The 13,303-nt window shown below is 44.6% G+C and overlaps 1 protein-coding gene across 3 annotated transcripts in view; it reads right to left on the minus strand.

Moving 5' to 3' along the window:
• macf1b (microtubule actin crosslinking factor 1b) overlaps positions 1 to 13,303 on the minus strand; it is a 50,209-nt gene that overhangs the window by 20,122 nt on the left and 16,784 nt on the right. For all 3 annotated transcript variants that reach the window (XM_057834662.1, XM_057834660.1, XM_057834661.1), the window contains 9 exons: positions 4,042 to 4,245; positions 3,291 to 3,522; positions 2,915 to 3,141; positions 2,710 to 2,832; positions 2,507 to 2,608; positions 2,308 to 2,409; positions 2,004 to 2,168; positions 1,730 to 1,885; positions 299 to 496 (listed from right to left, as the gene is read on the minus strand). In XM_057834662.1, coding sequence (XP_057690645.1) covers positions 299 to 496; positions 1,730 to 1,885; positions 2,004 to 2,168; positions 2,308 to 2,409; positions 2,507 to 2,608; positions 2,710 to 2,832; positions 2,915 to 3,141; positions 3,291 to 3,522; positions 4,042 to 4,245 — 1,509 coding nt within the window. The remainder of the gene's footprint in view (positions 1 to 298; positions 497 to 1,729; positions 1,886 to 2,003; positions 2,169 to 2,307; positions 2,410 to 2,506; positions 2,609 to 2,709; positions 2,833 to 2,914; positions 3,142 to 3,290; positions 3,523 to 4,041; positions 4,246 to 13,303) is intronic.

Consider the following 13,303-nt stretch of genomic DNA (forward strand, 5'->3'; position numbering starts at 1 on the left):
TCCCATGCGGTGTACTCACTTTTGTTGCCAGGGGTGTAGATATTAATGGCTATATTTTGAGGGAAAAATAAATTAACTCTATTACATAATCTGCACACAGACTACTTTTCATTGTGTCAAAGTGTCATTTTGTTCGTGTTGTCCCATTTAAAGATATACTTAAATATCTGCAGAAATCTAAGGGGTGTACTCACTTTTGTGATACACTTTATGTTGTTATTTTCAATGGAAGACATTTTACAAAGAGATCCCCCCCCTCCCCAACACACATTGGTACCCTTCAAGTGAACAGGATTACCTGACTGAGTCTGTTCTCTAATTCCAGCTGATAACGTTCGGTTTCGCAACGAACAAACTCCCAGCTTTCACCAAGTTGGTCTAAACGAGACTGAAGACCATGTGTACAGTCCCCAGTCCCCACCTCCAGCAATTCCTTGCCTGCCTGGTGGAGGGACTCCATTGTGCGAACATGAGACATGACATCATTATGCAAGACCTGTAAGAGAAGAGAAATTCCTAAGGCAAGTTCAGTTTTGCTTCATGTGTTTTATGATGGACATTTTTTACCGAGAGATTTCGTACTGTTTTCTAGTTTGAGAAATATTTCGTACATTTACTCATGATAATTTTCCTGGCATTATTTACAATCACTGATTGAATTACTTTCTTATTGAATGTATATATCCAGATAGCAGACCGACATTGAATAAATGTTGATTTTCCATCAAAGTCATCAGTATGGTTGACATTGAAATTTTCAACGTCAAGTGACGTTGAAACGTTGTTCTAAGGTATTTCAGGCGATGGTTGTGTTAACGTTGTTTTAACTTGATGAACTAATGTTGACAAATAGTTGATTTATGATTGACCGGGAAATATGATTAAAAAGTAATTTTTTTGGGTTGAAAACGTAGCATTGATTCAGCGTTGTTCCACAATTATTAATAATCGAAATGACGTTTATGTTTTGTAAGGATTTCAACGTTGAAACAACATTAATTGAGGGTGCAAAAGTGACGTTGATTCAATGATACATGATCGACAGCGGAATGTTGATCCAAAATATTTTCAACGTCGGTCTGCTATCTGGGTATAATCACGTGAAACAAAAACGAAAGAAAACACTTCCAAGTGTCATTGACAGGCAATTTTTAAATACATGTTCACATGCAGTAGAAAGCAGTTAAATATACATTTATATAAAAGAGTAAAACACATCCCTTTTCATCTCTGTGCAAACTGTACAGGTACTGTATGCATTCACCCATACACGTTTTATGAAGCATTTTACCCCTTTCCAGCAGTCAAACTAATACATTGAAAAATGCCAGTCACTTTTTTAATTTCATTGTTTTATACCTGGTCTATATACAGTACATAATCTTTCAGAACTTTCTTTTTAAATATCATTTTCCAAACATAGGGTGTTGTTCACATACTTCAAATCCTTTTCATAATTGTTACACAAATGGACATTTCTGCCAGAGACACATATTTGTTATATGTGGTATGTGCTTGAACTTTATTTCATTTTATTCATTTTTATTAGACATTTGCACTCGAGTGATTGTAACTCTCTCTGATTTCGAAGAGCTTCTGAGTACAGTGCTAAATTGGTTCTTGTTTGCTTTTGATGCTATGTATGCTGTTTTAAAAGGATTGAATTTGATTATTTCAATTTGAAATTGTTTTTCCATCAGTTATTTATCATTATTATCTCACCACCAACCTTGTGTTTGGCCAGCTCTATTTCACACGCCTGAAGGTCAATGCTGATTGTTTTTCTGCCCTCCAACTGTTCAGCAGTATGAGTAAGCCATGTGTACAACTCATCCAGTGTGTTTTGGAACTGCCCCAGACCTAGCAGAGCACACTCCAGTTGATGCTTCAGAAAACAGAAAAGTAAGACGTAAACAGCATGCTAATGAACAGAATATTGAAAAACTAAATATAGTAGTAGAAGATGAATAGCTTTCAAAAATACTACATTGTCATAAGATCACCTGTCTGCTGACAGTCTCTGACTCCAGACTGTCCCAACGCAGTCGAAAGTCGCATAACGGGGAGACAGAGCATGGACGCTCTGAACCTGGGGACAGCCGACACACAAAGCGATGGTTTTGGCTTTCTATTTCAATTTTCTTCTGGTAAAGTTCTCGCTTAAATTCCTGAGGAAAACAAATGCAGAAGTATTATGATATACTGTAAACGAATGCAAAAATACCATGACCAAAATTATTTTGCCAACACAACACATTTAGAAACTCATACGGTACCTTTAGTGGCCATCTCAGAGAGAATCCTTACCTTGAGTTCACGTAGCTGCTCTTTGACTGATTCCAGGTCAGTTCCAACCATGAACTCTTCAGTTGACCTCAGCTCTGCGGATTTTAACCACTCGAAAAGTCCCTAAAATGTAAAATGTTAGGTCGCCTAAATATGAATTCATTATGAACAAAAAAATGTTAAGCGCTCCCATAAAAAAGATTTCTATTTATATACACACCTGCATAGTGTCTTGATAAGTTAAGGCCATTTGCAAGGACTCCTCCAGTTTCTTATGGCATTCATTCCATAATTTACTCAAATTGTTCCACAAGCAATAAAGCTAAAAAAAAATAAAAAATAAATAAAAAAATAGTCAAACACATGCTTGCTGTGATTACATCTCATAATTATGTAAATGATTCACTTCAACGTATAGCTTACTTCGTCCAGGCTCTTTGTGACATCTGGTTTGTCAGTGTCCCCACATTCTGACATCAGGTCCATTCCGAGAACGCCAAGTGTGTCTAGATCCCCTTGTAAAGTGTCAATGTCCTCCCTGAGAGTCTTAGTTTTCAGAATGAAAAGGGATAATTCTGTCAACCTTGGTGTTTTATAACAACATGAGGTTTAAGATTACTTGGCTAACCTGCATGGTCTCTAAACTCTGTTGGATTGTTTCAGAGTCTGTTTGGCTTGTATTAAGGTCCAAAACTGCCTGCTGGGTATTATTGAGAACCACTGTGACATCAGCAACATCACTCCAAAACTTCATAGCGAGATCCAGCAGTTTCAGCAACCAGCTTTCCCTTTCTTTAACCTGACTATGTGTCTGATCCAAGAGCTGGGAAAGAGTGGAGACTTGCTCCTCCACAGCTATAGTAATGAAAAGATGCAGTAAATACTTTGTCAGTAAGAAGTACTCATTTGGTAGTGTAGAATATTAAAATTAGTAGATGGATGTAATAATTGAGTAGGATATAAAAATATCTATGACACAGTTGCATTCAGACAATGTTGATCACCTGAACTAATAGGTGGATCCCCTGCCCTCTGTGTGTTGGTCAGCAAGTTTTCTGCCTGTGTCTTGACACTTCTTAGAGTGATCTCCAACTTGGACAGTTCTGACAGCGTGTGCTTATTTTCATGCAGCTGCTCTTGAATCCTCACTGTCAGGCATTGTAGGGAAGCTGGACTCTGGATGCGACTGCGCAGGCGGTCAATACTTCCTTTGATAAGAATCATCCTCTCATTCAGCTACAGTACAAGAAAAGTTATATCATTACCTCAACAAATTGACTGTTTTTTTTCCTCTCATTTCCAGTTATATAAACTAAAATATTCTCCATTTTAATTAAATCGATTAGCTGAAAACCTCATTCATCAGTATCTAGTAGAACTGATTAAACATTGAGTTCTGCTGTGCATTTTGAGCAGTATGCAGTAACTCATTCACTGAATGCATTGCATGGTCCTGTTTCTCTTTCATTACAGAGTATTGATTCAATTGCAAAATGAATATTGTAATTCTGTTCTTTACAGTGCTGTGTTGTTGAATTAATTTGTCTGGCTGACTTCCTGACTTCCTACCAGACAGCTACACAGGAGCACAGTGTTAACAACACCTGTTTTGTCATTCAAATAACTTTGTGAGTGTCTTTTCATGTTTGTAGTCTACCTGTTGATGGTATTTTTTTTACATAAAATGTCACCAAATGCGTTATTAGAATGTATTTATATTTACATGTTCTTTCTTTGAAACGGGTGGAACCTTACTTGAGTGAATTTGGGTAAGGACTCTTCAAGTAGAATGGCAGTCTCCCTGACACGGTCTCTGATGGCTTGGTGCCGTTTCTCAGCTTCAGTCGCTTTACGACAAAATGTCTCTCCCTGAATTGGGTTCAGCTCTGACAGGCGTTTTGCCAAGGAGCACAAGCGTGAGATCAATGGCCGATGTTCAGCTATTGACTCTCTCAGACCCTTAGCATTGGAGGAAGAAAATTAAATAGGTTAACAAGACTGGTTTGAAACCCATGGAACCCGAATAAAAGTTCGTCCTTGCAAAGACAGGCACACAATAGAAACTGATCTGGTAACCTGGCACACACAGGAATGCATCTGCCAGATTTGCAAAATGCTGCACACTGGAGTTTGTACATTCTGGGAGAATTCTAAGCAAATGCATTCATTTAGCCTAGCCTTGGTGACTGCAGATACAATTTAATAATAATATTAATACATTTTATTTATAGAGCGCTTTTACCGGTGCTCAAAGGCGCTTTACAGTTGAGGGAAAAAATAAATAAAGCTCACACAACGTGAGCAGTACAGAACAATAGAGGAACGAATTACACATTAAAAGCTAGTTTAAAAAGGTGAGTTTTTAACAATTTTTTGAATGTGGGAAGATCAGAACAGGTGCGGATGGTTTTAGGGAGTGCGTTCCAAAGTGAGGGGGCAGCAATGGAGAAGGCTCTGTCCCCCCAAGTACGGTGTGTTATTTGTGGGGGCAGTGCGAGAATGTTTCCATTAGATGAGCGGAGGTGACGGGAGTGGGTGTGGGGACAGAGAAGGTCCGTGAGGTAAGGAGGAGCCAAGTTATTGAGTGCTTTGTATGTGAGAAGGATGATTTTGAAATTTATCCTGTGTGAGATGGGAAGCCAGTGCAGTTTGTGAAGAACGAGGGTAATGTGATTCCTGTAGGGGGTACGGGTGAGAAGGCGTGCAGCGGAGTTCTGGATATATTGTAGTTTATTGAGGAGTTTGGCTGGAGATCCGAAAAGAATGCTGTTACAATAATCGAGTCTGGAGGTGACGAATGCATGTATGAGGGTTTCTGCAGCAGAGTAGGTGAGGGAGGGGCGGAGGCGGGCTATGTTCTTAAGGTGGAAGAAGGCGGTTCTGGTGATGTGGTTGATGTGCTGATCGAATCTTAGTTTATTGTCGAAAATGATACCTAAGTTGCGGGAGTGTGTTGAGAGAGGGAGGGTGCAGTTGTCGATGGTAAGGGAGAATTGACTGTTTTTGATGTGAGCTGTAGGGTCTATGATGATTATGTCAGATTTGTTGCTGTTGAGTTGAAGGTAGTTAAGTTGCATCCAGGATTTGATTTCGCTGAGGCAGTTGTGAAGTGTAGTTTTGGTGCTGTGTGAGATGGTTTTAGTGGAGATGTATATTTGGATGTCATCGGCGTAGCAGTGAAATTGCAGTCCAAATTTACGGATGATCTGACCAAGGGGGAGGATGTAAAGAATGAAGAGGAGGGGGCCAAGAACGGAACCTTGGGGGACACCTTGTGGTAGGGAAACAGCAGGGGACGTGCAGTTGTTAATGCTGATGAATTGTTGTCGGCCAGTGAGGTAGGAGTGGAACCAGGAAAGTGCAGTGCCAGTGATATGTAGTGATTCTAGTCGGGAGAGCAGGATGGTGTGGTTGATTGTGTCAAAAGCAGCAGTGAGGTCCAGGAGGATGAGGATGGTGAGTTGTCCGGAGTCCGAGGAGAGGAGGATGTCGTTGGTTACTTTGAGAAGTGCTGTTTCGGTGCTATGTTGTGAGCGGAAGCCAGATTGGAAAAGTTCAAATAGCTTATTGTCGGTAAGGTGGGTTCGGAGTTGTGACGCAACTGCCCTTTCCAGTATTTTTGATAGAAAAGGCAGATTTGAAATGGGCCGGTAGTTGGTCGGGATGTCGGGGTCTAAACCAGTTTTCTTTATGATCGGCGTGATGGCAGCCAGTTTGAGAAGTTTGGGGACAGAGCCAGAGCGTAGTTAGGTGTTAATGATATCAGTAATAAGTGAGGAGATGACGGGAAGACAGTCTTTTATTAGAACAGAGGGAATGGGATCTAGGGTGCAGGTGGCAGTTTTCATTCCAGACATAATGGTTGCAAGTTGAGTGGATGTTATTGGAGAAAGCTCAGTGAGTTCCTGGATAGTTGTGGGCGTAGAGGCAGATGGTAAAAAAGATGGAGGGGAAGGTGGAGCAGTAGACTGGATCCTGGAGGTGTTTAGGTTACTGTAAATGTTGTCTATTTTTGTTTGGAAAGATGAGAGAAATAATAAACACTTTTCAGGAGTGAATGAAGTAGAGGTGTTGTCATGCGGTTTGAACAATGAGTTGATGGTGGAAAAGAGAGCCTTAGAATTGTTGGAGGCAGAACGAATAATGTTGGCATAGTGGGTGGTTCGGGCAGTGTTGATCGCTTCTTTGTATTGCAGTAAGTGGTCTTTGTATGCTAGTAGATGAACTGTTAAGCCGGTTTTCTTATGGAGTCTTTCGAGTTGTCTTTTCCTGGTCTTCATCAGGCGGAGAGTGGGTGTATACCAAGGGGCAGAGGGAGTAAAGGAGACTGTTTTTGTTTTAAGGGGGGCGAGCTGATTTAAGCAGGAAGAGAGTATGGTGTCATAGTATTTTACCAGGATAGTGGGGTCATTAGTTGACGGGGGGGGCGAGGTGGATAGATAGTTGGTGAGTGAGGCTGTTAAAGCTGTGGGAGAGATGGATTTAAGATTCCTGAAAATTATCGTGCGGTTTTGTTTGGTAATGGGAATAGGAGTGTCTATGTCCATAGTGATAGCTAAGTGATCAGAGATGTGAAGGTTATAGCTGTTTAACTGCTGGATATTAAGATTAGTGGAGCAGACTAAATCGAGTATGTGACCATGACTGTGTGTTGGGAAATTAATATGATGAGTGAAATTCAGGCATTGTAGCAGATCAAGAAATTCAGTGGCCAGTTTATTGTTAGTGCTGCCAATGTGCAGATTAAAATCACCGAGGAGAAGAATTGAGGGAGAGATGGCAAACAACTGGGTTAGTAGATCAGTAAGGTCAGAGATAAAGGAGGGGTGTGGTTTGGGGGGACGGTAAATAGTAGCAGCAACCAGGGGACTAGGGCCGGAGAGTTTGAAGATCAGGTGTTCAAATGAGGGGACGGATGGAATAGAGATGGCAGTTGTCTTGATAGTCTTCCAGTATATGACAGCAATGCCTCCACCTCGGCCAACAGAGCGGGGTTTGTCCAAGTATGTGAATCCAGTGGGAGTGATTTGATTCAGAGAAAGATATTCTAACGGTTTTTGCCATGTTTCAGTAAGGCAGAGGAAGTCTAGGTTCCTATCTGTTATGAATTCATTGAGAATCATTGTTTTGTTATTGAATGATCGGGAGTTCAATAACGCCAATTTCAGAATGTTTTGTTTTATAAGGGGTAGTGGTGATATGGGAATTGGACAGAGGTTGGCTGAATTGATCTGTCTTGATTTGACTACATGGCGCCGCCTGTGGGTGATGACGGTTTTAATTTGATTTACTGGTAGAGATTGTAGCGACAGAGGGGGCCAAACAGGGGCGCTGATGGACGGAAACCGGTACTGTGATGTCATCGGATTTATGTGATGAGAGGGGTCGCAGGAGTTTAACAGTCATGCTGTGAGAGCACGTGTGGATGTTTGGATAGCGTAATGGAGATTTCCTGTGAGCATTTCCGATCCCATCCTATTTGGGTGGATACGATCCCGATTGAAGAGGGAAGTGCGGTTCCAGAAGAGATTGAAGTTATCTATGAAGTTAATATTGCGGCTGATACAGGTTGACTGGAGCCAGGTGTGAAGACTGAGAATTCTGCTAAAGCGCTCTACACCACGTGACATGGTAGGAATCGGGCCAGAGATAAAAACGAGTTTCCCACAGTTAGTTAAAAAGTCAAAAAGGGCTAAAAAGTGTTGTTTTGTCACTTCTGAATTTTTGTGGGAAGTATCATTTGAGCCAATGTGAACAACAATCCTGTTGACAGTGGATGGGAGAGAGCATAACAGTGGCGGGAGTTTATTTAGTAGTTCAGGGACTGTGGCGCCAGGATAACATTTTGTGATTGAATTGTAAAACCGTACATATCGGATTATTGAATCTCCCACTATTAAGGTGTTCGGGTGGAAAAGGGGACGAGAGGGAGATTGCACGTGGGTCATTTTGGAGGCGGCTGAGTTGGCGTTGTGAGGAGGAGACGTGATGGTGGTGGGGGGGGGGGTTCCGTGACGTGGATAGGCTTCCCTGCCGTCAACTGTAGGCAGGGGGGTGTTGTAGAGAGGCGAAGCGGAGGTGTTCTCAGGTGTTTCTGGGAGGGAGGATGAGTGGGTAGCTTCGGCTTTGACGTAGGGGGCGGGCAGCCATTTTGAAACGCAGCGCTGTTATCCTCGTCGAGAATCGAGAATCTATTATATAGTGTGATTGCGGTGGGTAGCGGAGTACTTTTATGACGAGGTGGAGGTGTATTTTTATGGTGAGTATGTTCCGATTCGTTTCGCCTGTATCCGGAAGCAGGAGTGAAGCTGGCCAGTGTTTTGGTCTTTGCGCCAAGGTGGGACCAGTGAGCAGCTGCTGCAGTGGACGGACTTTTCGGTGAGGTGATTGGAACAGTTGAGTCGAGTTCTGCAGTAGGCGATGAATTTTTTGCGGGGCCTAGAGCGACGACCATCGAATCAAGAAGTTGCTCGTCTTCCCTCAGAAGGTGGAGCAAGGAGATTCTTCCCTCCAACTCTGTAATCTTTTGGCTGAGTCGATGGCAACTATCACAGCCAGGCGAGGTCAGTGGAGCCATTTTTACGTTGTTTAAGAGCTAGTTAGCCCAGCTCCTGGCTAGCTAGCTCTAGCGGTTTGGCAGTTGCTGTGGTGTTTGAGTCCACGTTCTTTTTTTTATCACAGGTAGAGAGAAAAGCGGAGGCTAGGATAAAAGTTCCAATAGGCAATATCAGCAACAATCTTTGAAAAGGAGAAAAGCCGACAGGCGGTGTCAAATGAGAGGACAGCAGTCTGTGGTAGCGACGTGCCTCATAAGTTTCTCAACGCCTGCATGAAACATGCATGAAGTATCAACCAGACTACAAAGCCATCAGGAAAACCATGCAGTCAATTTAACCCCCACTATTTGGGATTTTAGTAAAAAAAAAAAAAAAAAAAAAAAAAATCACAATCTTGGTAGATCACAAGCATCCTGTCTGTGAACACAATCTGTTAGTCAACATGCTTTTTAACACCCACAATTTAGGATCTTAGAATATCAGGCACTTGATATTTAGAGATGAAAGTAAAAGGAATAATTGAAACAAACGTAACATATACGTCAAGGCCAGCCCAGCCTATACGCAAACTATGCAGCTGCTTAGGGCCACCACTAGGGGGCCCCCAATCTGGCAACCTCATTTTATACGTTGTTAATAGAACATCGTGAATAATTGTGGCGCGCATTGCCGTTTATCTATGCAAACATCCATTTTCTTGTCATTACAATCTGGCAACCTGGGCAGTGACGTTGAACCTTCTTTGCGATGATTGGTGCTCAAACTTGCTTGGAAAATAAATGCACGAATATGTCAAAGAGAATTTATCCTTTTGGAGCAAAGAAACGAAAGAAGAAGAAAATCAGAAAAGAAAAGAAACAACAGTATCAAGGTAATAGAGCATTTTGTTGATGTTGTTGTTTTTGTTGTGCAAGACACTCCGACTTGAACGTTGTTGTCAGTTGAGTTTGTCAATATGTTGTACTGGTAATTGCCATTAGCCGCAGGGCGAAGGCCCGGAGTGAATCAAGTAAAGCCGAGCAAGTTGTCACCTGTCGGCAACGGCAAATGTAGGGCTTCTGATGATTGTAGTAAAATTGGTATAATATGCATTTGGACTGGAGAGCGTATGGCTACGTCTACACTAGGACTGATAATGGCCTTAAACGTGTAATTGTTATGAACGGCAAGCCGTTGATGTGGATCCCAAACACAGACCAGAAGATCAGGTAGAGTGAATGTTTGTTTTTAATAAGTACAACAAAGGGAGCAGTGGAAAATGCGAGTATAACAAAGTACAACTAAGAGAGCACGCTAGAAAACGCGAATATAACAAAGTGTAACTAAGAGAGCACGCTAGAAGGCGCGAATATAACAGAGTACAAAATTCTAACTATAAAGTCCAAAAGAGCACAAACGTAAAAATGATCAAACCAGACCACGGCCGTAGAATGTCGGGAAGCACCAAGGAGACGATGAGAACACAGCGGTAAGCAAGGCAGGTAGCAAGCAATAGTCCGACACTAGCAGATGGTGTCAGGCTTCCTTAAATATTGAGCTTTCCTAATCAAGCACAGGTGTGTTGCGTTACCCCGTCAGTCTGGCTCAATCAGGTGCTGAGTAAAGAAAAAAGAGCTGAGAACACACACAAACATGACAGACCCCCCCCCCCCCTCAACGGACGCCCCCTGGCGGACCACCTGGTTTCGTGGGATGAACGGAGTGGAAATCCCGCAGAAGCGACGGATCGAGGGTCCAGGAGCGGGGGACCCACTGGCGTTCCTCAGGGCCATAACCTTCCCACTCGACCAGGTACTGCACCCCTCTACCCCGCCTCCTACAATCAAGAATGGCACGCACCGTATACACCGGCCCACCGTCGACCACGCGAGGAGCAGGAGGAGGCACTGGCGGGGGGTTCAAGGGGCAGGTGGAGACTGGTTTGAGCAGGGACACATGGAAAACAGGGTGGACCCTCATGGAGCTAGGAAGCTTCAGCCTGACAGAGACCGGGTTCACCACAGCATCCACAGCAAACGGACCAACGTATCTAGGGCTTAGCTTCCTAGAAGTCCCAGCAAGGTGCAAATCCTTCGACGACAGCCAGACCATCTGGCCTGGACGATAGATCGGAGCAGGCCTTCTGTGGCGGTCAGCTATCTGGCGGTTGCGGGCTGCCGTGCGGACCAGTGCAGCCCTTGTGTTCCTCCAGACTCTATGGGCCCTCCTCAGGTGGACCTGGACAGACGGTACAACTACCTCTGCTTCCTGCGACGGGAACAATGGAGGTTGGAATCCGTATGCGGTCATGAATGCTGAGCAAACGAGGGTGTTGTGAGCATACTCCACCCACGGGAGGTGTGATGACCAGGAGGCTGGATGCAGTTGACAAACACAGCGGAGGGCGGCCTCTAGCTCCTGGTTGACCCGTTCTGTCTGTCCATTCGATTGCGGGTGGTAACCGGAAGACCGGCTCGACGTGGCCCCCAATGCCTTGCAGAACGCTCCCCAAACTTTTGAGACGAATTGTGGCCCCCTATCAGAGACGAGGTCAGTAGGAATGCCGTGAGCCCGGAATATGTGCGCCACCAACAGGTCAGCAGTCTCCTGAGCTGAGGGCAACTTGGGGAGTGCGACAAAGTGTGCCATCTTTGAGAACCGGTCCACCACAGTCAAGATGACAGAATGACCTTTGGAGCGCGGGAGTCCAGTGATGAAGTCCAGCGCCACATGGGACCAAGGGCGAGATGGAACAGGGAGTGGATGCAGCAATCCAGCTGGAGGACGATGAACCGCCTTGCCTCGAGCGCAGATGGTACAAGCAACGACGTAGTCCATGACGTCCTTGCGCATACCCGGCCACCAAAACCTCTGGGAAATGAGGAAGAACGTGCGGGACACACCTGGGTGGCAGGCGAACTTGGAAGTGTGACCCCACTTCAGCACTCCTGCACGTTGAGCATCTGGAACGAATAACTTGCCAGCGGGGCAGCCTCCAGGCACCGTTACACCCCGCAAGGCCTCCTCCACCAGACGCTCGACCTCCCACTGTAGCGCCCCAACAATCAGGTTGTCAGGTACGACTGGCTCCTCTGAAGCACCCTCCTCCACCGGTTAATGGATCCTTGATAGTGCGTCAGCCTTTCCATTCTTTGACCCTGGACGGTAAGTAATTACAAAGTTAAAGCGGGTCAGGAACAACAACCAACGGGCCTGGCGAGAGTTGAGGCGTCTGGCAGCCCGAAGGTACTCTCAAGTTTTTGTGGTCCGTGAGTATCTGGAACGGCTTTTCCGTCCCCTCCAACCAGTGCCTCCATTCCTGCAAAGCCTGTATAATGGCGAGTAGCTCCCGGTTGCCAACATCATAGTTTGCTTCCGCTGGGCTGAGGCGGCGGGAGTAGAATGCGCAGGGGTGCAGTCTCTGGTCGACTGTAGACCTCTGGGACAGGATGGCCCCCACTCCGGAACTCGATGTGTCAACCTCGACCACAAAACGAAGATCAGAATCAGCATGGACCAGGACAGGTGAACTCATAAATGCTCGTTTAAGGCCTACAAATGCGGCCTCTGCCACCGAAGACCACGTAAATGGCCTTTTGTTGGAGGTCAGTCTAGTAAGGGCCTCGGCCCTCATACTATAATCACGAATGAAACGTCTGTAAAAGTTGGCGAACCCAAGACACTTTTGTAGTTGCTTAAGCGATGTTGGAGTCGGCCACTCGGCAACTGCCTGTATTTTAGCGGGATCAGGCCGGAGCTGTCCCTTTTCCACAATAAACCCCAGAAACTGTATTGAATCCCGGTAAAACTCGCACTTCTCTGCTTTGACAAACAGTTTGTTTTCCAGAAGTCTTTGCAGAACCAGGCGGACATGTTGCTGATGTTCCTGCAGGCTTCTTGAAAAGATTAAAATATCATCCAGATACACAAAACAGAATACGTTCAACATGTCGCGTAACACATCGTTTATGAAGCTCTGGAATACCGCAGGTGCGTTAGTCAGACCGAAAGGCATGACAAGGTATTCAAAATGCCCGAGCGGTGTTTTGAAAGCGGTTTTCCACTCGTCTCCTTCACGAATTCTGACAAGGTGGTAAGCACTGCGCAAATCTAATTTTGTGAAAATGGTGGCTGATTTTAATGGGGCGAAAGCCGAATCCAACAATGGTAGGGGGTATTTGTTTTCAATAGTAATCTCATTGAGACCCTGGTAGTCAACGCACGGCCTAAGACCCCCATCTTTTTTGCCGACAAAGAAAAACCCCGCCCCCAAAGGAGAAGACGAAGGGCGAATAAGGCCAGCAGCTAAGGAAGAGGAGATGTATTCCCTCATTGCCTCCTGCTCCGGTTTAGAGACCTGATATAACCTTGAATTGGGCAGTGGGGCATTGGGCAGCAAGTTAATGGCACAGTCGTAGGGACGTTGCGGTGGCAGGGTCATAGCATGCTCTTTACTAAAAACGTGTTTGATATCGTGATAA

Source organism: Corythoichthys intestinalis, chromosome 4, assembly GCF_030265065.1.
Source record: "Corythoichthys intestinalis isolate RoL2023-P3 chromosome 4, ASM3026506v1, whole genome shotgun sequence".
In the NCBI taxonomy this organism is placed as follows: Eukaryota; Metazoa; Chordata; class Actinopteri; order Syngnathiformes; family Syngnathidae; genus Corythoichthys; species Corythoichthys intestinalis.